This window comes from Cantharellus anzutake, assembly GCF_015039405.1.
Source record: "Cantharellus anzutake strain C23 chromosome Unknown EI90scaffold_214, whole genome shotgun sequence".
Classification (NCBI taxonomy): Eukaryota; Fungi; Basidiomycota; class Agaricomycetes; order Cantharellales; family Hydnaceae; genus Cantharellus; species Cantharellus anzutake.
The window spans coordinates 87454-111813 of record NW_024067164.1 but is presented as its reverse complement, the minus strand read 5'-3'; the positions used below and the strand labels follow the sequence as shown (position 1 = coordinate 111813).

The window sequence follows — 24360 nt, the reverse complement described above, 5'->3', positions numbered from 1 at the left end:
TTTGCATTTGACACCGAGTTTGCTTTGTGGTCCTGTTCAGGATATATCCCAGGAGGAAATTAGCCAATTTTTGGCAAGTCTGGATTTCGGGTTGCTTCGTGAGGATGCCTCCCCTGGAGGCAACGAAGACTTCAATCCTAAGCGAGAACGGCGAAAAGCAAGGAAAGATGAGTCTCACACGTCGAGGACGAGAAAATCGGGAGCCAACGTCGAGACATCTGCCAAGTCGACTACAGAAATCTTCCAAAAACTTGGGAGAGTGAAAATGGTCAGTTACTGCGAGCGTTAGGAGTCTTTCCGCTTGTGAAACTTGGCGCAATTGTGCAGGACATCCCAACAGAGGCGCTCTGGTACAGCAACCCATATACCCTGCCAGCGCCTCCCACCCTTGTTGACCCTCTTCTGTGTCATCACTTCGCTCACGGGCCGAGAAACTACATGCTTCCCTAAAGGCCCCAGAAATGAGTGCTACCGACCAGCGATTTGTCTCGGATGTCCTGAAATCGGGGACCTCGTCAGACAGACTATCAGCTCTAGTCCTATTGGCGCAATCTAGCCCGATGCATAACACAAGGGCTCTGGAGGGTTTGAAAGCGATGGCGGGAAAAAAGGGGAGAGATGAGAGTTTGAAGGCGTTGAAGGCTATTGTGGATTGGTGGATAGGTGGTGGCGCGCCGGATCGAAAATTAAAGTATGCACGTATAGTAATATCTCTTCCTCTTGCACGTTTGACCTGGCTTCGCTCGTAGGTACTTTGTTGATCAACCACTTACACACCCAGAGGTGACCGATGCGCATCTCACGTATTGGTACTTCGAGGACTGGTTGAAGAAATATTTCTTCTCAATCTTACAAATACTTGAGGTTCGTCAAGTCAAGGAATCGAACAAAGTCTATTGATTCCTTCCTCCAGGCTCTTTCAATGGACCCGCTCCCTTATGTCCGGACTGAAGCCATGATGCTCATCTATCAGTTGCTTTACACCAAGCCTGAACAAGAGCAAAACCTTCTAAGGGTCCTTGTGAACAAACTGGTTCGTCTTCATCCGCCGTGAGAAGGTGCTTCACCTCAATCTAGACAGTATAGGGTGACACGGAGAAGCGGGTGGCGTCCAGGGCTTCGCGCCATGTGGTGACGCTGTTACAGCATCACCCTGGGATGAAGCTTGTCATCATTCGCGAAGCCACCGAACTTATCTTTCGCCCCGTCGCACCTCAGTTGCTACGTCGGGGCCCAAAACTGGCACCGGCAAGCATGTCAAGTTCGGTGACTCAAACAAAATGTCTACATCCTCATCCACTCCCAAGAACACCACTCCCGCTACTTTAGCATCATCACCCTCAATCAGATTGAGCTATCACACAAAGATCCTCCTGGAGTGACGGCAAGTCTGATAGACTTATATTTCAAGCTCTTCAAACAGATCCTCGATGAGAGTGGAAGGAACCCTCAAACGGTGCCAACAGAGGATACAACAGATAAAAATGATAGGAAAGGGAGAGGAAGACGTCCCCAGAAGCATGTCAAGGGGGGGAAATCCAAGCATTCCCAACCGGCTGGTAGCTTCGTGGAGGCAGACGATGCCCATTCCGGGATTATCTCCGAGATTCTAACTGGCCTTAATCGGGCCTTCCCTTACGCAAGCATGAGTCAAGTCACACTGTATGTAGTTCAAAGAATCTTTACCTTCAGCTTTATCTGATATCCAATTCGCAGCATCGACGACCACATTGACACCTTGTTTCGAATCACATCCTCTGGGAGCTTCAACGTCAGTATTCGGGCATTGACTTTGATTCATTTGATCTTGCGTTTCAAACCGGTCAGTATTCAACGCTTCCTGTCATGTTTTTTTTTTTTTGAACATTTTCATGATTTCCTAGGCGATTGAAGATCGTTTTTACGGCTGTCTGTACGAATCAGTCATCGACTCGCGCCTCATTACCACATCGAAACAGGCAATGTGGCTCAACCTAGCATTCAAGGCCATAAAAGCTGATAGGAACACGATACGAGTTGTTGCATTGGTGAAACGCTTCTTGCAAGCGCTGACAATGCATCAGCCCGCTTTCATTTGCGGTGCCTTATATCTACTCTCTCAGGTTCATTCATCCAGTTGGTCTCCCGTATTCATCAAGCTAAATTTATTTTGCTAGCTGATCGAGCTTAGTATTGATTTGCGTATGATGATGCAACAATCTAGCTTAGAGAGATTATCAGGACCAACTGGCAAACGGAAACGTCGGGAAACCCAGCAACCCGAAACCAACACTGCCGTGCAGGCCTACGATCCAAAAAAAGGAAATCCTGCGTCGGCTCACGCAGAGACAACCTGTTTATGGGAATTAGTGTGTCTTTTCATGCCACTTTGTGTCGCTAGCTTACACTGAAACTTTTATCCTGACGGCTACTTCAGATTCCGCTTGTGTATCACTATCATCCATCAGTGTCCTTGCACGCAAAACAGATATTAGCATCCATCCCCGTCACCACTTCCCCCGACCTGGCTCTGAACACGCTCTCGCACTTCCTCGACCGATTCGTGTATAAGAAACCCAAGCCACCTAAGCCTATGGAAGTCAGAGTCATGCAGCCTGAGGCATACGCGTCATTAGACATCGACGTGGGTGGGGTCATAAAGACAAGGGAAGGGATAGGTGGTGGCATATTCATGCACGGAGCGTCTGGTGGCGGGCCGGTAAACGAGGAAACTTTCCGGAACAAAACGGTGGAGGAAATCCCAGTCAATGAGGTGGGAGATTACATTATCATCACAAACTTTCAGCTGACGCTGTTCCCTTCAATCTTCAGTTATTCTTTCATAGGTTCTTCATGACTAAAGTACACAAGGAGCAGCAGATAGCCAAAAAGGCCGAAAAGATAGCAAAAGTAATCGAGAAGAGGAAACAACGAAGAACGGGCGAAGAGGGCGAGTTCTATGGAGACGAAAGCGGAGAGCATTCAGATGAAGATGGAGCGTCAGATGACGAAGTAAATGAGGATGAGGTTTGGGAGGTGGGTTATTCCCTTTCACGTCCATACCTCATTGGCTCAGTCTACCGTCATAGGCATTGAAGAAAACTATGCCAGGCGGACAGGATATTGATCCCCTGGAAGAGGATTCCGACGATACGCCCAACGGGACTGTTGATTCTGAAGACCCAGATGAAGAACTGTCGGAAGCCCAGAATAGCAATGGTGACATCGACACGGACGATGCGGATTCGGACGCCGCTGGCAGCCTTGATGGCGCCGGGGCTGAAGACGGATCCGAAGGCAGTCTCATTGAATCGGACGTGGATCTTGTCGATCTTTCAGATGTTGAGTTGCCGGACCGAGGCAATGAAGACGACCCGAAGGCTTCTCCGTCAGCTTTCGAACCGGAAGACTCAGAAGCCGTTTCAGGACTCCGTAAGCCCCATGCAAGTGATAAAAGTAAAGGAGGCAGGAAGAAACGTAAATTGGCACTGCCTACATTTGCGTCGTACGAAGATTATGCTAAGCTTATCGAGGAGGGACCAGAGGATGACATCTAGAGGGATAAATGCCGAGTACCACATTTTCATACGAAATTAATCATGCACACAGGATCGGTTGCTGTCTCACCTTCGACTGCGCGTAATCGGTATTTATGTCCTTCAGTCCCACCGACAAGTAAATTCCTTTGTATCGCAAGCATACAGCAAGGGGAAATGTTATCCCAAGGTAACCATGTGATAATTTGAGCGCCGCTGGACCACCCCACGATGGACGATGGGTAGAACGTGCAAACGCGCGGCCACTCTTATATGTCACATTATTGTTTTATCTGTTGGACTGGGGCCCCACAGCAGAACCGCGAGCGAAACGCCCATCCAGAACCTGTCACACTAACATAAACCCAGAATTTTAAATAACAAAGTATAAATAGGCAACGCTCTCCGTGCTAACCCGCTCATGACACTGAGAGGCACCAGTGGCAAGGAAAGTCAAAGCAAATTAATCTCGGGTTGCCGGTGTGATCCCCAGATTTTCAGGAATGTCCGTCATCAAATCGAGTGATGAGGCGCGATCCCCCACATAGCCATGAAACAAAAGTCCCATCAGGGTTATGCACGCTTGAGAGTGCTGTAGAAAGCGAAGCTCCTCGCTCGACTTTTCCCTTGCGATCTTCGCGTTGCCGGCGAAAGCAGCTATGCTCGGAGCCACAATTCATGGGGGAAAGCATGACCAGGATGTCTGATGCAGTAGTCTTAGCAGTGGGACAAGTTTCAGCTTTTCTTTCAGCGTCGTTCGGAGGCTGATTGGCAGCTCGCCAGGCGAGCGGTGATGGTTGCAACACCATGGAATGAGAACTGAAAAGGAGCCAGTCAGCGGCGAAATAAAGATGAAGCCGCGCAAGCAGTTCTTAGGCAGGATATGTCACTGGCGACCTCGAAAATCTGTCACTAGTGCATTCCGTGCGACAGGCACTGAATTCAACGCTCAAATACGAATTGCAAATGAATTGAAGGCAAATCTGTGATTCCATTCAACTTTTGAGTACCGCCACTAATTCCTTGACAATATTGACATTCATCGCGCCTAGTCGAATGGCGTCAAATCATCCGGCATAAAAGATGGGATATTTCTGCTCAAGTAAGCCCCCTGAGGCGCAAGACGTGTTGTATACGGCTTCAGCTGGATCTCACTAGTAACGGCAAAATTTACCTGCTTGAAGCCACATGAAGTCTTTTTCGACAGAACTGTGGTCTGGCAGAGAGAAGCTTATACTCGCGTTTGATATTGGCGCCACATACTCTGGGGTTGCGTACTCACATCTGTTCCCGTTGTATGTTAATCGCCGTAATCGCCTAACGAGCTGAGTCTCATCAAGCTTGGTAGTTCCCCTCAAGCTGTGTCATGCGTAAGCGGTTGGCCTGGCCAGCCGGTCCATCAGAGCGAAAATAAGGTTCCATCCCTGGCTTGGTACGATAGGCATGGCAATGTAGGGCCGTTCTACCATGATAGCTGCTTCGTCATTCACTTTCCTCGACCAGGCGAGATTATTTGGTGCAGAGGCTGCTACCCCTGATGCTGAAATCCGGGCGGCGAGAGGTGGTTGGAGCCTTGCAAAACACTTCAAGTTGCACCTACACCCTGGGGCGAAGAGTAACAGGCTGGACATTGCTTTAGACCGTACGTTGATACCTTTCCTACTTGTGACCTTAAACGAATTTATTCACCATGTCCCCACAGCTCTCCCATATGGTGTCACGTTGCTCAAGATATATACTGATTTTTTCACTTATTTATTCGATCATGCGAGACACGCATTCTGCGATCGAGTACCCGATGGGGAATTTGTCTGGAGCAGATGTAGTGAGAAGGTCGAAATAGTCATCACGCATCCAAACGGATGGGGCCCCACTGAACAGACATTCCTGCGAGATGCAGCCATCGCAGCGAAGCTTGTCAGGGAGGCTGATGCGGTGAAACGAACTTTTTTCGTATCTGAAGCTGAGGCAGGCGTGCATTACTGCATCTTTACCAATAACCTCGCACCTTGGCTCACTGTAAGCTGTTTCGAGTAGACAGATAAGCCACTGAATTGACGATCTCTGCGCCACAGAAAAATGCTCGGTTTGTTGTTTGTGATGCAGGTGAAATCATTTCGGACTCTCCTGTCTTGTGCTTACAATAGCGTCAGGTGGATCGACCGTGGACATTACCGTGTATTGTGTCACCGATACACACCCATACCTCAGACTCGAAGAAGTTAAGCCTTCGGCTTGTGTACAAGCAGGCGGTATCTTCGTCGATAAAGTTGCTGCGCAGTACTTCTTGCATCGCTTCGCAGCGAAACGAGCGAAACTTGATGAAAACGCACAAATAGAATTCGTCAAAGAAGCCGTCGAAGATTTTGAGGGGAACGCCAAGAGAGCTTTCAAGAACTCCGAAAATGGTGCGTATGTTCGGGTTGGCAGCACCCAAGTGACGATCGGGGCTGCAGGGGTAAGACGAGGTCGCATGGCTCTGGATGGGTGAGCAACGCCAATGTATAATAATCCCCCAAGCATCTCAGACTAGAACCCCCAAAGGCGCACGATTGAATCTTTCTTCACACCCTCTGTCAACAAGATCATCGCATCGCTTCGACTTCAGCTGAAAGGGACGGAATGTGGACACATCCTCCTTGTAGGCGGCTTCGGTGATAGTCAACACCTGGCGGAAAAACTCCAGGCCGAGTTCGACAGGAAGAGATGCCAGGTCGTACCAGCCAATGATTCAAAGTATGATTTCGCAATTCCCCTCACCTTTCGTGGTGTTGAAATCAGGTGCTTATTTCAAGGTCCAAAGCCGTATCGTATGGTGCCGTCATTTGGCGTGCAAAGTTGGCTGTTATCCGCCCGTGTAAATATGAATTTGGAGTGGTTATGGGTCGGACGTTCAACCCCAATGATCGGGCTCACAAAACACGCCAAATACGCCATTGCGCTGATGGAAAAGATTCCGTCGCAGGAGCCTGGGTTGCCCTAGTACGTCGGGTAAGTGAAACACTTTCCCCGGGTGTACAGCTGTACTTATTTACGACTTCCACCAGGGTCAAATCGTAAAGCAAGGAGAACGATGGCATAGGCATTTTCGTCTTTACTCTGACGTCCCTACCAGTAAAGTTGGTCGCCTTTCTGTGAACATATTAGCTTTCACTGCCACCGACCGACCCACTCCACGTTGGGCGGAGAGCGAGGATCGTAAGTGGCTGATCATCTTTTCGGTGCGATTCAGTGCAAATCACTCATTTCGGCGGTGCCGCAACCCTTTGTTTACAGGTAGGCTATTCAATGGCTTCGAATACGTGTGTACAATATCCGTTAATGTGCCGGATAACCTTCAGGATTGGAAACAACGACAAGGGGAGACCGGAGGTTACTGGACTTTTGATTACACCGTTAGCGTCATGTACTCTGACAATAAGGGTCTGAGGGCCTCCCTTGAATGGGATTGTGGAGGAGGAAGGAAGGTGAGTAGGTCCCCTCGTCTCTTGGCAGAAATGGTTGACAGAACGGAATGCAAAGGAGAGATCTCCCTCGGTCATTATACCAAACTCCCTTGCATAAATTTCTTGCCACATGCACGCTTGATCATAAGTGGATTAAATTAAGCAGTGGGCACGATAGGCTCTAAGCAAAGTTACACCATACATTCCCATAGCTATCCTGTGGTATACCAGTCCAACCCTGTCCTTGGTCGTGATCTAAACTATCAACATAGCCAATACCGTAACTATCCGCCGCGTTCACCTTGTTCGACGGGCATCTCCATTGCAGGAAACTAGGGCAAGCTCGCGCGACTTCGTGACACATTTCGACACACGGAAGAAGTTCAGTGAAGTTTTGTTCCAGTGGTAGAGTTAAGGCACGAGGTGAATTACCGGTGATAAGTGCGGGGGCAAGCGGTGGGGGGACCCCCCCGTTTCCTGATGGCTGTGTCGGCTGAGGAGGCTCACCACATCGAGGGAACGAGACGGCGCAGAGCCACGATCTGTATGCACGCTGACACGATGCACAGGTTTGAAGTGGGGAGTAAATGTCTCGTCCGCATGCGAAAGTGAGAAGAGATGTGGTGAAATTACTGAGCGATGATAAGAGAGGTGACGTTATGTTAGAGGGTACAGTGTCAGCAGCATATGATGTTGCGCCGGTTGGGGGCTGTGGAAGGGGGACGGCATACGTGACAGAGGGGCAGAAAGGCACGGAGTGGACCAGCGGACAACTAAAGTTCGCTATGGACGAAAGATGATCAGCGATGGATACGCCAAGAAAAAGAAAAATAGCCAACATGACTTCGTAACAAAGAAAAGAGGTCCGCTGAGTACTGAATTATTGGTGACAACATATGCAGTGTAGTTCGTGGACGGTGTCAATTTTTCAAACAGCCACTGGGTCCGATAATCAGTGTAATCTCGAAGAACAGTTGTCGTGTTGAGTGGATGGTCTCCAGACGAAAGTAGATTCCCAGGTACTTCAGTTATCCCACAGGCAGATTGACTGACTTGCGCTAGTGCCGGGGAGATATTAGCAGTTTGGAACACCAGCAATGTTTGAGGAGGGGGCTGTGTTGAATTGGATGAAGTGATGTTTGCAGGTGGAAGGACATATTTAGGATAAGTAGGCTCGTCAAATGGGATGGATTGAAATGGAGGGGAAAAAATAAGTGCTTGATTAGCAGTTGTATCTCCAAGGTGTGGAGGCCGAGTGTCGACGTCGAATATTTGCTCTTCGGTGAGGAATGTATCAGTCGAGGGGGGGGGATAGTTTTGGGACCGTGCTCACCCTCCGCAGAAATTCCAATTTGGAATAACCGAGTCTGATTCCCCGAACCACCCCTTCCCGCACGAGCAAGCAATGTAGCCGGTCCTGTTCCAGTCCACTGAGCGAGTCCACCTTTCAGTACCAGTTCCGCTCCAGAAGTCTCTGTCCCAGGTGGGGGAATATTTGTGCCATTATTCAGGAAAAATCGTGGGGGTGGTTGTGTAGATGTGCAGAGCACAACGCTTAAGTGAAGAGTGGACGAGGATGATGGTATAGCAAACACTGCTGGTGACTCGATGGAGGATACAGAAGCAGAAGTCTTAGATGGGATTGAAAGGGTAGTCTGCGAAAGACATGATAAAGGCGTAAGGGTCAGCCACAGGGCAAAAAGTGACAAAGACATCTCGGAGAGGGTAACTTCGAGGCGCTTAAAGATTGAACGCTTCGCAACACTGCCCTGTACAACCCAAGCACAGCCTGTCACTCGCCGCAAATTCACTTGTTGGGAGGGGCTGGAGGATGACGACGCTCTTATTGCGTGTCAGGTGTCCATTCTCCACAAATCTTCGTTGATCTGAGCGCCAAGCGTCGGTGCAGAAGACGTTACGTAATCAAATGCTTATGTAAGCGCCACAACTACAAGCCCTAATACTCAAGACCCAGCTCTCTGTTGGAAGATAGGGCGCTTCACCGCTCGCAGTTGTGGGAAGATTCCACTTGGACCTCTTATAGCGGTCGCTCATGTGTCTTTGGGATCGGGCGGAAAAGAGCTGGCATTGTGCCTGTGCTGTCGTAGATATGCTCCGGCAGCGTCAAGGATGGTGGTAGATTTCGTCCGCTCCTGACTGGATTTATGGCGGAAGTTTGTTGAGCGATGGTAACTCATCTCCGACAACCTGCTGCCACCCTTGCAGCTGATGTTGCCATGTATGTATTATTTTGTTTCGGGTAATAAGGTACCCATGCTACGCGTCTAATCAAGCAATTGCTGTTAGTCAGCCACACACAGACTCCTTAACATGCTTGTGGCACCTGTACCATGTCATCTATCTTCGTGCCCACAATCGCCCACCTCACAACTGTGGGGGCAGCGGTACTTGTTTCTAACCATAGGCCTGCACACCCCCGACGCTCTGGCACCAGATCGGCCAGCTATTCTGCAGATTTCATGTGTGCGCTGTGACGAAATCAGTGACGGGATATGGGCTGATACTTGTCGTGTCTACTAGAATTGTGGGGTGAGCTGACGACATTTTTAAGGCGCCATTTCAACTGTTGTTGGGACGCTCCGCCTTCAGGGATCCCGACTCACGTTCCGGGGTATGTTCCTTCCCCCGGGTGGGGAACTGTTCAATAGCCATTACAGAGGCTGAGTGCTGGAGTTGGATTTGCTTCTGACTGACTCATCCTCTGACTGGCATAGTATCTTTCATTCTGTTGATGATCGAGTTAGTCAACCATGCACTGCGGTAGTGCCTTCATCCCTTGGCTCGCATCTCTAGCCCAGGACTATTGTAAGATATGGTTGATTGGTTAGAATGCCCAAATTGCAAACTAACACCCACGGACGTCTGGTTCCTGAGATGGTGATGCCGCCTGAGGCCACATAGATATCCTGAAAGAATGTTCTATATCGTCCCACCGAATGGGATTGATTGAGCCAAAAACTGTAGAATAGTTTTGCAGTACAAAATGAACATGGTGTCAGTACATTGCACGAACTATCACTGTGTCCAAGAATGTGTGGCAAACGAAGATGGAAATAAATGGACACCAATAACATGAAGCAGAATGACTGATCCAGACGTGAACATTCTCTTGCCCTACGAAGTTGCCTTCCGCCTAAAGTTGAACCTTGAACCTTTTTCCTTCTCCCCGTGAAGAGGGGCAGATTTCCCCGCAGCCTTCAATTCTTGCTGGCGTTTCTGCTCTTCGTCCGCGGCGTTGCGGAAGGAACCAGCCTTCTTGATCGCTTCCATGCCATTTATAAAGCCCCTGTGGAGTGTTATTGGATTGCGAGTGTGTATTGATGTATCACCGTTCGTGGTTTATAAGGAAGGAAAATGGACATTAAAATCAGATGCGTCCGCGTTGAGGGCAAAGTGATCTCACCGTTGAGTGGCGTCCATATAGGATTCACGATCCATACGCTTGTCGGTTTTGATATCTGCATAGGGTCAGTGGAGTATCACAATCAGATGTCCAGTATACTTACGGATGCCGTTGTCAGTGACATGATACCCCTTAGCTTTCAGACTGCATCAATGTCAGCACGATCATCCCAATAGGAGTTGGGAGCCGAGAACACACTTCGCTTTTGTAGACCTGTTCGTCATGAATGTTGAGACACGTAAGGAGCACGTTACCATGCAGCGTGTAAACGTACTCTACTGTTTCTCGAATAGTGCGGACCAAGAACACCGCCCCAGCTGGACGCGTAAAATGCTCAGCTGCGATAACTCGAATCATGCCCATTGCTTACCTACTAAGCCAGTGACGAGGAGAATAGTCTGACCAAAAATCGCCCCCATTGCCTCAGTGCCAAGGCATAGATTTTCGCCAAACTTTTGTGCTTACAATGATAAGTTGTACATAATCAGTCCTACGACGAGCATCAGAAAGGCATAAGCGCTTGATCCTGAGTAGCCAAGCTCACCAGCTAGATTGGTGTTTTGCCATGAGGAAAATTTCGTTGCGGTGTGTCGAGCGGAGGATTAAGGCCCTCCATCAAATCGGGTTTCCAGGCACGTGTTCGGCCATCTCCATTGTTTATTTGAATTTCGAGACAGGCTTTTTCGGTGTGCCCAGTCTCGATGGGCAAGAACAGTAAGTAGACTGCCAACCCATGAGGATCACACGGAAAGCTAATACGAACCGACAGAAGCATCGAATGAGTCCATGGGTGCTCGATTGAATGGAGCGCCGTACAACAGTGAGCTCTGTAATGAACGGGGCCCAGTGCATTTTCTGAATTGCTCAACCTGCGTCTCTAAGAGCTAAAGAAAGACCCTGGGGTGCCTAGGCTTCCTGCCATAAAGGATAAGAAGGTATGCTGATGCATTTGTGAGCCTCGCGTTACCAACTCATTGTGGCACCATAGCACAGCCGTCTTGCTCACTTGTCATCCCCGACCAGAGTCACTCCATTAGCTGGGGCGACTATACAGTCGCTGGCACAAACTACGGTTGCAGTTGACGAAGTTGACGATACACATGAGGCCGCTCAATCACAGATAGCGCGTGATGCTACTGTGGCTGCGCATGCTCATCAATTCAGGAAAGTCCTGGAGTTATCAGATGTCATCATACAGGTGCGTTCAGATTTTTCTAGGAACGTATGTCATAATGACTTTTGTAGGTCTTGGATGCCAGGGATCCGATGGGATGCCGGAGTCGGATAGTGGAGGACGAGGTCCGTAAAGCGCGAGGGGACAAGATGCTGGTTCTTGCTCTCAACAAGACAGGCGTGTGATTTTCGTACACTCGCCTTCGCACACCCCTCCAGCCTTACTTACTTCCTTCCGTTTCCTAGATCTTGTGCCTAAAGAAAATGTTCTTGCCTGGCTGCGCTACCTTCGTCATGACTACCCCACCGTCCCACTCAAATCCACCCCTTCTGCAACCCGCCAGTCTCGTGCTCTCTCGGCTGCGAAAGGTCAGAACAAAGGCGGTGCCCCTCATCTTCTCACTCTTCTCAAGTCTTACCGCCGAGCACACACATCCTTAACCGTTGGTGTTGTTGGCGCCCCGAATGTGGGCAAATCTTCGTTAATCAACATGCTCTCCAGATTGAGAGCAGGGAGCAAGTCAGGGGATGTAGTCACAGTGGGTGCAAAGCCTGGCCAGACTAAAGACATCAAGGCAGTTGGGCTAGAGAAAGGTCTGAAAGTGCTCGATATGCCTGGGATTGTATGGGGGGACTTCCTTGGGGACGTGGATGAGAATGGACAACGAGCCGGCAGCCTGAATATGCTCGGTGTGGAGTTTCTGGAGGATCCCATCATGGCGGGTTCGTTTAATTTGTTATTATGGTGTCATCTCACATCTCAATTATCCTTGACTTCAAATCTAGTCGAGTCGATAGTCCAAAGAGTGCCAGGCGAGACCCTTCAGCAGATCTATGACGTGCCTCAATTCTCCGATGCAACCCAGTTTCTAACGATGATTGCCCTTTTGCGTGGCAGGCTCGGAAAGGTGATGAAGTAACAATCCTGCGACGTAGAATGATGATTCCTTATATCTCTGGTGAAATAGGGTGGTGTACCCGATCAAGAAACTGCTGCCCGTTCAGTCCTCAACGATTGGAACTCGGGCGCCATTCCGTATCACACCGAACCACCCAAATTCCATCCATCCTCCGTACCTTCCATTCCAAGCGGTGAGGGGTCGTTGCCCCTTGCTCCATCGTCTACCAATGAAGACACCGCAATGATCGATCAGGGTGCCAAGGAGCCCGAGGAAGCTTCCGATAGTGTGATGACCACTGCTGCGGACATTGGCTCCGCTCAATTTGTATCCAAATTCAGTAAACCTTTCGATCTGGAGGGACTATTCTCCCTCACGGATAAAGCAGTACTGGATGACCAGGATGGAGATGAGGATGAGGGAATGAAAATAGACGACGCCACTGGGTTCATCCCTGATGAAGAGGCGACAGACATCGCCACCACGACACATGTCGAACCCGCACCATTACGGGCAAAGAACTTGCTAAAAAGAGCGCACTCACCCACTCCTTCCGTGGCCTCGCTTAGTACGATTCCTATCTCGAATGCTGGATCCATATCGTCAAAGGATACTCGGGGCGTTAAACAGCCAAAGCCAAAACGAGCCCGCTACAATCCAAATGCTCCCATTGTATTTGATCTAGTGGGAACGGCAGCCATGGTTTCATCGACGAAGAAACGTCGTGTGGAATTGAAAATGCGACAGAAGGAGGCATTGGAAAAAAATAGCGCTGCTTTACCATCTCTCGACAATACCTTCGTTCTCAAAACTGGAACATTTTTTGATCCTTTATCTATACCACTTCCTGGTGAAGATGAAGATGAAGATCTGTAATGCATAGACGTATCTTCTCTATTTCAAAAGGAGCGCCCATGTGATACGCGGACATCTGATAATAATTAGTCGAATTCCGGTGAATTATTTCTACAAGCGTGAAGAATGAATTACTGGAGCATCTCACTAACGCACTCCCAGACCCCCTTCAGGTTTTCCTTCCAGAGCGTAACTTTGCCATCGCCACAGCTGACAGCAAGGATGTTACCTGCCAAGCTCCACGACACGCGCCAGACCACATCAGGGAATTTGGGTGGCGTGCCGCTTGGCACACCTGCTGGGCTGGGATCGAGATAAGTCTTGTCCCAAGCCGCATTCGGGCTATCTTTCGTCCAGATAATCACGGTTTTGTCCTGTAAAAGAATACCAAACCAGCTAAGAACGGTGAAATTGGATCTCGGATTTCATACAAACCTGAGAAGCAGTGGCAATATAGGAACGAGGCAACCCAATGTTTGGAGCCCATGCCACGTCCCTTACCCAGTCAGTGTGCCCATCCAGCTGTTCCTCCTCAATCCATGCCTGTGTGTCTTCGCGAAATGTCCAGATTCTAACTAGGTTGTCGCATCCTGCGCTGGCAAAGCGTTTCACAGGTGGTGGAGCAGATAACTGTTGCGAGGATTGCTGTTGGCCTTGAGCAGGTGCAGAAGGTGTAATGAGGGAACCAGGAAGAATGGCAGGGGCCCAAGAGACTGCGTTGCATCCAATTGCGTGTCCATTGAAAATGTCAGCTCCCCATGTTCCATCGTCTACGATGGACAGTTCAACGACCCTTACAAGTCAGAGAATGGAGACAAATTGGCTTACTTTTGAAAGCGAGGACGGATAACTTTCCGTCGGATGATGCGCATGCAACAATAGCGCCGAGCTCGTGGGGAGCCCATGAAACAGAATTCACTAGAGTCAGGTGTCAGAAGGAGGGAATTGGGCGTCAATCTCATTCACGTAGATTATACAGACCTGACGCAGTGTGTAGCGAGTGCTCTTTCACACGAGTCCATGTGGCCTGGTTAGAGCCTTGAGTCGCAACTTGTTCCTTCCAAATCAAGACGCGGCCATCGTATGAACATGAAGCGAGGATGTGACCAAATTTTGGATGTGCCCACGCGACTTGCCAGACGGGCCCATTATGCCTATTTTTGTGTGGAAAATATGCACAAGGGTCAGCAAAACTGTTCAAGTCCAACGCCTCAAAAGCATATACCCTTTAAGCACTTGGCCTCCAGTTTGCCTTTGAGGTTCACCTTCAATGACATCAAAAATTTTGATTGTTCTGTCTGACGAGCAAGTAGCTAGTCGTTTCCCATAATAATCCAGCTGGGCATCATGCTGGAGGTAATGATAAATGCGCATGTGCCCAGAGGTAGGGTTTGAAAGGTGAACTTACGATCATATCATCATGCCCAGTTTCTATCGGCGTCGATTCTGGTGGTCGTACAGCCTTTCATCGGACATTTCAAGCAAACGTGAGCCACTAAGCATGCCAATATCGGGCTAGTCGCCATACCATTAGAGGGTTTTGTCGACGACAGCTCCCAATATTGATGAAGGGAGCGGACACGTGACAGCGCTTCCAGAATCGGCTCCGTCCCGCTAGCTAGCCCATCCCGTAGGAATTTGCGTGTTGAGAGATCAGGCAGGACTCCAGTAGACAGGACCCCAGCCTCTATGGCTTCGTGGTATTGCATACCTCTGTCCTCATTCAGACTCTGGTGATCTGCTCGGGTGTCAGCTTCAGTCTGATGTCCTATTCTTACTATAGAGGCTGGTCGCCTGCCTATATAATCCAAGTATTCATTGAGCCACAAGGCTCAATGAAGGCGGATGGTCCGGCTTGTCGCGTGGCCTCCGCTCGGCGCTGGGGTAGTCACATCCACCGAAAAAAGAAAACCTCAAAGGCGCTTGCCACCCGAGAATGCGGGAGCAATAAGTGAAGTCTCCTGAAAATTCTTGAGGCTCTTTGGGTCGGGATGATTCCTCGGCACCAAAGAACTCCCGGACCAACCTTGGGAATGCGTGCGATCATTCAATTTAGAAGCTTCTTAGTGCGGTAGTATCGCGACGTCCCTGGGTCTCCATAGCACGAGTACAATGTTCTAAATCGGCGTATTGACACTGTTGGATGGAACGGTCTGAATCCCCATTTCGCAAATGGAAGTGGCGACAACAAGAGTGCAGTTCCTCGACGTATGTACAATTGGGGCCAAACACGATGCCAAGTATTTCAATCAATTGATTTTCATTGCAAAGATTCATAAGAGGCCATCCCCATCGTATTTTGCATGCAAAAACTCGTAAAGCTAGTAATTTGATTGTAATTGCGAGGATTTCTACTACAGATTAGCAGCCGAAGGGTTGGCATTGGGAGTGCCCAATATACTCTTCAAGAAAGCATCCGAGTTGGGTTCACGTCCCAAGAAAGCCTGGAAACGCCGAGCATTAAATGCAGTTCCGAGAGAAACTGCTGGACCAATTGACCAACCTTGAGTGAATCCATCTCATCTCGGCTGCCACCAGGAAGTAGTATCTCATGTCGATACCTTTTGCCTGTTTGTTGATGTAAGCACAAAATTCGACCCTAGTGTCTTGTGAAAGACGTACCAGACTCGGCACTCATCGGATCCTTCTTGAACACAGTCTCATACATATCAGCGGAGAATACCTGAGAGTACAAGTATCCGTAGTATCCGGCATCGTATCCTACAAAAAACTAGGCTTCAAAGAAGGTGATGGGGGGGGGAAACGAATACGACCAACCTCCAGTGATATGCCCAAATGAGCCCTGGCCAGGAGTAATTTTATCGCCCGTCTTGACAAGCGACACCTGTTCCCGAAGGTCACACCAGAACTTACTGTAGTCTTGTATCTCTGAGCGGGACCCTGAGTCAAAACACTGCAAGACGAGAGAGCAATCAACAGTGAATTGGAAACTCACCCCCTGTGGTGTCGGTGTGGACTTTGATATCGAACGTGCCGAAGAACAATTGTCGTAATGAGAACAGTCCGATATTGACATAACGGCTGAAGAGCGCGGAATGATGAGGCAACGTGTTGAATCGAGAAGGGATGAACTAACCTTTTGATAAGCTTCTCGATTAGGTCATCCGGTAATGGCTGCTTAGTCTCGTAGTGGCTGGAGACACGCCTAAGAACCGAAGGCTCCCAACACCAATTCTCCAACATCTGTGATGGAGCCTCGACGAAATCTCTCGCGACGCTGCAGGAATGATTGAGATCATTCTCATTCAGGTTGAGCTGTAGAGTCCCAGGACCTACCTTGTTCCATGGAATCGACCAAATGTAGTACGACTGAGCAAGCCATGGAATACATGACCCATTTCATGGAAATACGTCACCACATCGTCATGTCGCATCAAGGCAGGACGGCTAGGAGTCGGTTTAGCAAGATTAGCAACCATGCAAGCGACAGGATATTGGCGTAAGCCATCTTGCTTCAAAAAGCCTTGGATAAGTCCCCATACTGCAGCGTGACTATACTTATTCTCTACGATGGAAATAAAGCAGTTCGAGGAAAATCTGGGTGATCCTGTGGTATAACTTACCTCGAGGATACAAATCAAGGTAAACATCGCCCAAAAAGTCCTTCTCTGTTGTTGCATCAGCATCCCAAACCTCAAAGTGCTGGACATCTGTAATTCAATTTGATAAGAATGGCTAAGTCCTAGCTGACGCAACGATGGAAGAACCCTACCAGGATGCCAAGTTCCAACCTTCTCAGGGCTTACTCGAAACTTAACACCAAGCAATTCCTGGTAGATTTCGAGGATGGCGGGGACGACAACTTCGACCGGGAAATACTCCTTGATAAAATTATCATCCAAATCCAAGAATTTCTCAATAAACGCATTATCGTAGTAGCTGAAGGGGGGCGGGTGAGCCACTTCAGAAAGATCGGGGGAATAATGCCCACCGGTAATCCCTATGCAAAAGTGCATGTTATAGAACTGCATCGTAAACTCATCCTTTCTGCTTACCAAATGTAGAACTCGTTGTCAAAAGGGTATCCGTATCTCTCGTGCTGCTCCTTCTTGATCTTAAGAAGCTCATCGCGTTCTGCAGTATGCTTCAGCAACATATCAGTGGCTACGATAGGCTCCGACTACCTTTGAGACCAATCGGAGTCAGTTTCTTGCGGAGATCCGCCAAAAACTAGACAGGGGAACAAAAGCCGGATCAACAAACAATTTGGACTAAACAAATGTTCTCGCCTACTTCTTCGACGGCCTTTCCAGTCTTGATCATTTTATCTTCCTCGACATAATCCGCCCACGTTTTATAGTTCATTAACTTAGCGAGCCTTCGGCGGAGATCAATTGCCTTGGTCAGTAGTGGCACGTTGATCGCAAGCTTGCTTTCAGAGGCTTGGAGTATTTCTTTACGCGTTTCTGGGTCTTGTGCGTGCTTTAGCTAGCGGAGATCAGGAGAGTACCCGCTAAGCTCCTGTCTGGGTCATTCAGGGGGTCACAACTTACGACGGGCATCAGATCGGGAGTCTTGAATGTTACGACATACTCATCATCCTTCTTTCCATAACCGTTGATCACATCCTCCGGTACTCCCTTGAGTTTCCTTGAGGTATTTTAACGAAATTTGTGTTCTCAGTTGCCAATATGATGCTCACTCTTTCGTGAATGTGACAGTGCCTTTCTCCTCATTGAAATTTTTCTGTCATGCGTGTACTCCACGTGAATACGCAGAATGACACTGCAAAAAAGAGGCGCGACCCACCGAAAATTCGGTGCACGTATTCGACAACTCTTTCTTAAGCTAGCATAGGAGGAAGAAATCAGTCTAAGATTTCAAAACGAGCGAGAGACAGGAAAGGCATTAGGGGTACGGACATTGAAAGATCACTCACCGTGGCAACCTGATTCCTTGTTTCCTCGGGGAGGTCGAGCCCATTTCTCTTGCCATCTAGGAGTAGCTTCTCCACCAAACGGTTCTCCTCAGGTGCAAGCTTCAACTCCTCTTTGTCAATGTTCGCCTTAGCGGCTTTAAGAGCCTCGAACACATCAATTCGCATTGATGCCTCAATGCCATATTCATTCAGGCGTTGCTCGGCGGTATTGGCGGCATTGCGGAGCTCATCTTGAGTAGAAACGTACTGGTAGAACGTAAGAGGGCCAGTAGTGTTTTCGAGCTCAGATTCTTCCTTGGCGAGTTCAAGGAAGACATTTTCGAAGGTGCACGAGGAACGAGGTAGGGCGGCGATCTTATCACGAATCGCGCGAGATCTTTCGATAGCTAATGTGGTTGTTTCCGAGATAGCTGTAGCGCTATGATCCCACTTGAGGGGGACGCGTGGCGCTTTCGGTTTGGCACCGAGTTGGGTCAGGTCCGTATTAGACATGAGGAAGGAGGTCAACGGATTGCTGTGCAAGAATCGAGCACAAGAGACAAAATTGGTGTTACCGTAGAGTGAGTACGAGAGTACGCCAAAGCAAACTGCGGAGAGCGCCGCAACCGGTCTAATAGTGCCTCCCCTGCGAATATTCTTATATGCGCCAAGCGGCGAGGTTAAACCAATGCTTCCCAGCAGCCCTCTTTGGGCCAGAGCCATGGCCAATTTGCTTCCGAGAATACATGGGCATGCAAGCGCCCGAGTCCCATGCGTATAGAACTTGGAGATGGCACGAGATCTTTCGCTTCATGGTTTTGGGGGACATTGGGCTTATCCTCCTCTGTGACTCGACCATGATTGGCCACATTGTGCATTCACCGGGCCGTCCAGTACCCGTACCGGCGACGTGGAAGTAATGTATGTATTTAGTGTGGCCGATAGCTTCAACACTATAAAGGAAATAAAGGATTTACATACACTCTCCTATTGCCAATAGGGTCACAGTACTCCCGGTCGGTCCAGTCGGAGCAACTGTCCCTTTTGGCAACAGGACTGCAACGTGCGCATCTGGTCTACTTTAGTAGAGGCTGGGATCCCTGCCTACGCATCTGGGGGATTTATTGACATCGATGGTTATGGCCTGAAGAGACTGTAACGATTCGAACTCGCCTGACCATCGCCCTGAGTAAGGGTCGTCAGCTGGCTTTCGAACATGTTCTTGGGATGCAAGGCCCCCACACGAGGATTCCATCACCTGAACAAAAATCCATCCTCCCCTTTCGCTCGACCCAACCCTAGTCACCATGCTGTGATCTGCACTAGATACGTTGGTTGGTCTATCCATGCAACTGAGTGCCAGGGCTAAACACTCAACGATCCCTCTAATCCTGGGCGCCAAGCGTCGGTCATTTCTACATTTATGAAATGCAAAGCGAATGATTCGGGGAGTCCAAGTATGACTGGGGCAACCAAGAAATTCTGCCAGAGCATGACGACCAGTGCAAGACCCAGTCTCAACGGCACCCTGATTTCGGGCTACCGCAAGGGTTACACCATCAACACCTGACCCATCATCCATGATAGGCTTTCTCCTATCCATAAGAAACATCCTCTGCCTGAAAAGGGGCCCAGGCTTGACTGGGGGAGTTTCACTGTTCGAGACTCAATCAAATTCGTCTCCCCATGAATTTGCGCTCGATATGGCCATGCTGTTACCTGCCCTGCCCGAAAGACTTTGGTCCGCTCATGCATGTGCATGAGTGGTTCCTTCCATCGGTCGAGTTAGACGAGCCGATGTTAGGTGCCAGAGGTCAATTTTGCCTCCCCAGACGAATTTGGTTGTGCCCAATCTCCATAACTTATCTCATATCATATGAATCCGAATCAATGAAACAGAAGTGTTGGGTGCTAAAAGAGAACGTGGATAATGCGTAGTATACAGTGCAAGAATGAGATCAACGGAGAGTACATGGCTAGGCATGTCGTGTATCATTAATAATATGGCGCTATAAAATCGTGGAAGCTTGCAGATATCCCTCTAATCGCAGCATATGGCTTTAGCTACGCAGGTAACACATCTTTCGGACCGTCCACACCGACTTCTGGTAAAGGTCGAGGTACAAACTCCAAGTTCATTATTATGAGTGGCCAAACTACCGGAAAAGGTAAGTTGTCAAATACACTGATGGGATACCGATGGCTAACCTTCCTCTGTTTGCATTCATATTTCAATGAAATCCAATTGGCAGGATAAGAGGACGGAACGAGATCGAAGATGGGAAGAACTACACATACCGAAGCCAGGGTGTCTACCTAGACGAACTTGCCGGAATACGTCCCTCATCGCCTCGCTGGATTTGATCTCGGACCAGTTTGCGAGGAAAAAGTCCACTTGTACCTGAAACGAACGATATTTGAAAACGGATTTGCAAGCAGGAGTAAAGGCAATCACAGTACCTTCCGTACGTCCTCGAATGCAGCTGAAAATGAGGAGAAGATTTCGAAGGATATGTTGTTGACAGAGAGGCTCTTGACGATGTGCTGTGGGGGGAGAGTCAATGAGATTCCGGCATTTGGAGACGAGAACATGACCGACCTGGAATGCACGAGCCTTCAACTCCGTCAAGCCAAGCTCTGCGGGACTCTCAGCGACAGTCAAATGACCTGTATCGAAATACACCTACTGTCCGCTAATCTATAACAAGCCTTGGCCGAGCAAGGGCGCGGTCTTCCCGGATTTGTGGCAGCCCAACTCCGGATCCACTCTTTCCTAGAACGATGGGGACTCTCAAAACCCTCGCCACCAACCCCAACGCCTTGCCTGCGGCTAGAGGTCTGCGAGCCGTAAAGTGGATATCGAGAATTTGTTTGAGAGGATACAATTTGTTGATGATGGGATTGTGAGACGCCATACAGGGGCAAGATTGGCTGGGACTGGAAGTAGGCAGGCAAATGTTGTTGATACGGAGATCCGGAGGATGAGGATCGCACAGTGTCTGGGAGGTTCTGTAACCCTGTTGGGGACGCACTCGTGGACTTTGAGGTGAAGTCAGATGTGAGAGGGGAGAAGACTATGGAGTCGGTGTACAACTAAAGGGAAGTCAGCTATTAAAGGGAAATGGGCCAAAAGAAATGCTCACATAGTAAAGAACAGCATAATAAGTCGCATATTCACATTCCTTGACGATGACCTTTGTCTTCTTCGGGCCTGGAATGATTGCTTCATCCACAATTGGTCTTGGATGAGGGGAATGACCACCTGATCTATTTCGGGGAGCAAACCCAGAGCTTCTTTTTAAATCGTCCGCATATCTTCCGCTTCGTTGCGAGGCCGACAGATCCCCAGCACTCAAGGCTCTCCGATTAGTTGCGCCAATGACTTGGGTTTCCCGATGTGACGCTCCAGAAGCCGGATCGATTGGACGCGCTGATGGCTCCGAATACGTATCTTCTTTCCCAATTATGTGGATATCTCCATCTTCAGATGGGGAGATGATACTTCTGGTGCTGAGAGTAGTATTGTCTTCTGTATCTGATACGCTTCGGCGGCCTCTTACGGTCTCAGAGGTCGTAAAGTCAGACACATCATCACGGGTATCGGAGAGGTCTTGATTCTCCATCGTGCCTCTGCGCGATTGCGGTCGTTCCTCTTGAAGTCGTGGTGAGATCGGTGGAAGGTTCGATAGGGAAGGTGATTGAGTATACGAGGGAAGGATACCGTCGGTGGTAGATCCTATAGAATTTCGGAATGATTCCATCGTAAGGTTTCGATCACGGGGTAGGCGAGGGTGAGCCGAAGATGAGTCAGGAGCAACACTTGTCGGTACAAATGACTGTGAGAACGAGCGTGTGTGGTGGCGAAAGTGAGATTCCGTCGTTGAAATCGGGAAATGAGTGTTCGACGGCGTTTGAGGGTCGGGCGATTCCTCATCTACGTCAGCTATCACAGCTTCCTGGTGGTTTGATGGTGGATCGTGGTCTCCTGATGCATCGAATTCCTCGTCCGAAGAGTCCTCATCCGAATCCTCGAATGGATCTTGTGACCAATAGTCAGTGTAGCCGTCATAGTCATCTTCTTGGTTATCTTCATGATCATAGCCGTAGTCTCCAGAGGCCACTGAAAGTGATATGGAGTCTGCCCCTCGATAAGAACGTCTATACGCGCCGTTGGATATTTTTCCGGCATTGTGACTATCAGTTATACCTTCAGCAAAGCCGGAAGAAAACACTTCGAGATTGGCAATGAGATGGAGCCATCGGAAATCAGATCACACATACTAGTATGAAAATAGTCAACTCTTTGGAGTATCTTTCTGGCCGCGTAGATAGTCTTGGGCTTTCCCACCTTCCCCCTAACACCTCTCCGCTTTTTCGCCGGCAAAACGAAACACACATCAGAATACGTAGGATCATCTAACATATCCCCAACGGCGTCCAGGAGTCCTCGCGGCACTGTCCTGACGGGGGTAGGGGACACAGCACTTGGGGCAGCAGATGCAGATGTGATGTTGCATATGACAAGGAACGCATCAACATGTCGAACGGTATTAGGAGTGTAGAAGACTGCGTCTCGTTTAGCAAATTGCGCCCAGCCCCAATTGGCTGTCTTGTATGAAAAGGAGTGATCACAGGCTTCTTTAGGGGATGTAAGAGCCCCGCGATTTACACTGAGCAACAAAAAAACGGTAAACGATGAGTCTTGATGACGCAGACTTGATAGCAGACCGACTTTCGAATTTCAAAGCTGAACTTGAAGAGTCCTTCCCGAATCCACCTGAGGAAATGGTTAAGACACGCAAACGAAGAGATATAAGGGGGAGGATCAACTTGCTTTCCGTTTACAGAGCGTTCTTTTTCGTCTTCCGCAGGTTCACAGGATAAGTAAAGTGAAACATAATTCCCTCCCTCATGCCCACTGAGAACGGGAAGCACATGATGAGATTGCTACTAGACAAATATAAACGTACACACCTGTTCGCGTAGAACAGAACCTGCCAACGCCTAAGCAGCACAAATCCCATGAGGAACACGTGTAAAAGTGCAAACACGTTCCGATCCATAGGAGACGTACCCTCCTCCAAACTTGACACTCTTCGTTACTTTACTCTTCATTTCGCCCTTACTCGAATCGAAGAGCTGCTTCAATCCGCGAAGAGTCCATTCCAACGTTACGGTCGTGCTTTCCGTGTATTCAATCGCGTCTCCCACATTCAGAGAGATGGAGTTCGAGTTCGATGCCATCCAAGGAGTTCGCACCTAACCCAAAAACAAGGTTTACGGGTGAATGAGCAATTTATCTGGAGAAACCTTGACGTGCTAGTAGACAACTAACAGAGTTCCGTTGTTGAGGTACTGCAACGAGGCAGAAGAGCTGCTCACGACCGAGGCTTTATTAATGGTCTGGAACTGAATAAGTGGTGGCAGTGTGACGCTTCTCGTTCAATCGAACCGCCCCCCTAATTAGTAATGGGAACAAGAGACCAAACTCGGCGATCCATATGGCCAATTGTGATGTGTACAGCGTTTGCGGGAGAGGCATTGGTAAATGTGAGCCGTTGTTCGCCTCACCTTTCGACCTTCGCTTCTGCCCAGACGACGATAACGCCTTCTCCTGAGTCGCCAAAGCGAGCACTCAGGGGGGTAGCGGAAAAATAGCACGTCTATCTACCGGCGACAGATGGAGAAGGCACCACGTTTCTTCAATCGGACAGGAGAGATGCGTGTTGAAGGCCGCTAGCGACGAGCGCTCATGAAACAGTGCGGTTATCGTCACTTTTGCTACCCCTATACGGCGTACCCAATGAGTGGGATCATATTATTCTCAGCTCGGCAGAGGTTCACCATTTGAGATATGTCAGGGGTTTTCACCCCGGGTTCCCTCCACATGCCCAGGTATCCAGTCCGCTGTTGCCCCACGCGGCTACTCCTAATGGCGTGAATTAACTTCCGATGGATTCGCTTTAAACTCCGGTTGCACACAAGGGCTCTCTAACGTGCTGCCATAATGTTAATGAGGGTGTTTCTCGTGAAAACATGGGCATTCATCCTATATGCAAACCTTGGTTCTTGTCTTGCAACTTGCGCGTTCTTACAGTCCAAGTAGTTGTACATACTAATTTGGGGCAATCTGTTTCCTAATGCGTGATAGGGGACAAAGTCAATGCGC

At 49.0% G+C, this 24360-nt stretch overlaps 9 protein-coding genes across 9 annotated transcripts; 3 read left to right on the top strand and 6 right to left on the bottom strand.

The window, feature by feature from the left end:
* The first annotated feature begins 344 nt into the window (after positions 1-344).
* EI90DRAFT_3096073 (CBF/Mak21 family-domain-containing protein) lies at positions 345-3861 on the top strand. The gene is made up of 11 exons (XM_039062524.1): positions 345-691; positions 750-864; positions 914-1033; positions 1087-1225; positions 1308-1662; positions 1717-1822; positions 1884-2102; positions 2157-2348; positions 2417-2752; positions 2812-3015; positions 3069-3861. The coding sequence occupies exons 1-11, from the start codon at positions 462-464 to the stop codon at positions 3534-3536; spliced, it is 2484 nt and encodes an 827-aa protein (XP_038907846.1). The 5' UTR covers positions 345-461; the 3' UTR covers positions 3537-3861.
* Positions 3862-4703: 842 nt separating this feature from the next.
* On the top strand, positions 4704-7079 carry EI90DRAFT_3138173 (uncharacterized protein; the record flags this gene model as incomplete). Its single annotated transcript, XM_039064886.1, has 11 exons — positions 4704-4810; positions 4864-4966; positions 5019-5157; positions 5218-5534; positions 5591-5621; positions 5669-6002; positions 6060-6251; positions 6311-6506; positions 6563-6713; positions 6792-6982; positions 7038-7079. 11 exons carry the CDS (start codon positions 4704-4706, stop codon positions 7077-7079), a joined length of 1803 nt encoding a protein of 600 aa, XP_038907845.1.
* A 25-nt stretch (positions 7080-7104) lies between these two features.
* On the bottom strand, positions 7105-8880 carry EI90DRAFT_3295184 (stretch-activated cation channel Mid1). The gene is made up of 3 exons (XM_039067456.1): positions 8295-8880; positions 7801-8238; positions 7105-7744 (listed from the first exon to the last, which is right to left on the bottom strand). The coding sequence occupies exons 1-3, from the start codon at positions 8674-8676 to the stop codon at positions 7143-7145; spliced, it is 1422 nt and encodes a 473-aa protein (XP_038907844.1). The 5' UTR covers positions 8677-8880; the 3' UTR covers positions 7105-7142.
* Positions 8881-9722: 842 nt separating this feature from the next.
* Positions 9723-10748, bottom strand: EI90DRAFT_3023504 (uncharacterized protein; the record flags this gene model as incomplete). Its single annotated transcript, XM_039057872.1, has 7 exons — positions 9723-9782; positions 9843-9940; positions 10135-10268; positions 10386-10440; positions 10489-10529; positions 10584-10598; positions 10660-10748. The coding sequence occupies 7 exons, from the start codon at positions 10746-10748 to the stop codon at positions 9723-9725; spliced, it is 492 nt and encodes a 163-aa protein (XP_038907843.1).
* Positions 10749-11086: 338 nt separating this feature from the next.
* On the top strand, positions 11087-13333 carry EI90DRAFT_3138170 (uncharacterized protein; the record flags this gene model as incomplete). The annotated part of the gene is made up of 8 exons (XM_039064885.1): positions 11087-11099; positions 11155-11205; positions 11268-11320; positions 11374-11583; positions 11645-11684; positions 11805-12281; positions 12345-12466; positions 12527-13333. The coding sequence occupies 8 exons, from the start codon at positions 11087-11089 to the stop codon at positions 13331-13333; spliced, it is 1773 nt and encodes a 590-aa protein (XP_038907842.1).
* A 13-nt stretch (positions 13334-13346) lies between these two features.
* Positions 13347-15011, bottom strand: EI90DRAFT_2981796 (WD40 repeat-like protein). The gene is made up of 7 exons (XM_039055990.1): positions 14841-15011; positions 14721-14774; positions 14538-14662; positions 14294-14466; positions 14141-14230; positions 13748-14082; positions 13347-13686 (listed from the first exon to the last, which is right to left on the bottom strand). The coding sequence occupies exons 1-7, from the start codon at positions 14841-14843 to the stop codon at positions 13444-13446; spliced, it is 1023 nt and encodes a 340-aa protein (XP_038907841.1). The 5' UTR covers positions 14844-15011; the 3' UTR covers positions 13347-13443.
* Positions 15012-15666: 655 nt separating this feature from the next.
* On the bottom strand, positions 15667-18704 carry EI90DRAFT_2953320 (metallopeptidase MepB; the record flags this gene model as incomplete). Its single annotated transcript, XM_039055420.1, has 16 exons — positions 15667-15756; positions 15816-15880; positions 15935-16033; positions 16091-16201; positions 16269-16354; positions 16410-16550; positions 16610-16838; positions 16897-16983; positions 17046-17212; positions 17329-17407; positions 17458-17503; positions 17567-17761; positions 17827-17923; positions 17976-18019; positions 18083-18121; positions 18213-18704. The coding sequence occupies 16 exons, from the start codon at positions 18702-18704 to the stop codon at positions 15667-15669; spliced, it is 2067 nt and encodes a 688-aa protein (XP_038907840.1).
* A 137-nt stretch (positions 18705-18841) lies between these two features.
* EI90DRAFT_3096052 (uncharacterized protein) lies at positions 18842-20300 on the bottom strand. Its single transcript, XM_039062523.1, has 2 exons — positions 19192-20300; positions 18842-19112 (listed from the first exon to the last, which is right to left on the bottom strand). The coding sequence occupies exon 1, from the start codon at positions 19801-19803 to the stop codon at positions 19273-19275; it is 531 nt and encodes a 176-aa protein (XP_038907839.1). The 5' UTR covers positions 19804-20300; the 3' UTR covers positions 18842-19112; positions 19192-19272.
* On the bottom strand, positions 20084-23923 carry EI90DRAFT_938964 (uncharacterized protein). Its single transcript, XM_039068268.1, has 13 exons — positions 23512-23923; positions 23266-23450; positions 23166-23195; positions 23026-23109; positions 22924-22968; positions 22473-22861; positions 21454-22398; positions 21335-21402; positions 20879-21284; positions 20791-20828; positions 20652-20735; positions 20400-20592; positions 20084-20347 (listed from the first exon to the last, which is right to left on the bottom strand). The coding sequence occupies exons 2-12, from the start codon at positions 23433-23435 to the stop codon at positions 20416-20418; spliced, it is 2436 nt and encodes an 811-aa protein (XP_038907838.1). The 5' UTR covers positions 23436-23450; positions 23512-23923; the 3' UTR covers positions 20084-20347; positions 20400-20415.
* Positions 23924-24360: the final 437 nt, after the last annotated feature.

What these genes read in the sequence shown, in the direction of transcription:
- EI90DRAFT_3295184 (XM_039067456.1), bottom strand. Translation starts at nt 8,676, where the DNA reads ATGTCTTTGTCACTTTTTGCCCTGTGGCTGACCCTTACGCCTTTATCA. An exon ending in AATTGGAATTTCTGCGGAGG is followed by an intron (nt 8,239 to 8,294) that starts GTGAGCACGGTC and finishes TCCTCACCGAAG; the next exon opens with AGCAAATATTCGACGTCGAC. An exon ending in TTTCTTTGTTACGAAGTCAT is followed by an intron (nt 7,745 to 7,800) that starts GTTGGCTATTTT and finishes TTTCGTCCATAG; the next exon opens with CGAACTTTAGTTGTCCGCTG.
- EI90DRAFT_2981796 (XM_039055990.1), bottom strand. An exon ending in GGAGGCCAAGTGCTTAAAGG is followed by an intron (nt 14,467 to 14,537) that starts GTATATGCTTTT and finishes ACACAAAAATAG; the next exon opens with GCATAATGGGCCCGTCTGGC. An exon ending in CTCGCTACACACTGCGTCAG is followed by an intron (nt 14,231 to 14,293) that starts GTCTGTATAATC and finishes ACCTGACTCTAG; the next exon opens with TGAATTCTGTTTCATGGGCT.
- EI90DRAFT_3096052 (XM_039062523.1), bottom strand. Translation starts at nt 19,803, where the DNA reads ATGTTTCTTATGGATAGGAGAAAGCCTATCATGGATGATGGGTCAGGT.
- EI90DRAFT_3096073 (XM_039062524.1), top strand. Translation starts at nt 462, where the DNA reads ATGAGTGCTACCGACCAGCGATTTGTCTCGGATGTCCTGAAATCGGGG. An exon ending in GGGTCCTTGTGAACAAACTG is followed by an intron (nt 1,034 to 1,086) that starts GTTCGTCTTCAT and finishes TAGACAGTATAG; the next exon opens with GGTGACACGGAGAAGCGGGT. An exon ending in CAACCTGTTTATGGGAATTA is followed by an intron (nt 2,349 to 2,416) that starts GTGTGTCTTTTC and finishes CGGCTACTTCAG; the next exon opens with ATTCCGCTTGTGTATCACTA.
- EI90DRAFT_938964 (XM_039068268.1), bottom strand. Translation starts at nt 23,435, where the DNA reads ATGGCATCGAACTCGAACTCCATCTCTCTGAATGTGGGAGACGCGATT. An exon ending in GAACGCTCTGTAAACGGAAA is followed by an intron (nt 22,969 to 23,025) that starts GCAAGTTGATCC and finishes CCATTTCCTCAG; the next exon opens with GTGGATTCGGGAAGGACTCT. An exon ending in TTCAGCTTTGAAATTCGAAA is followed by an intron (nt 22,862 to 22,923) that starts GTCGGTCTGCTA and finishes TTTGTTGCTCAG; the next exon opens with TGTAAATCGCGGGGCTCTTA.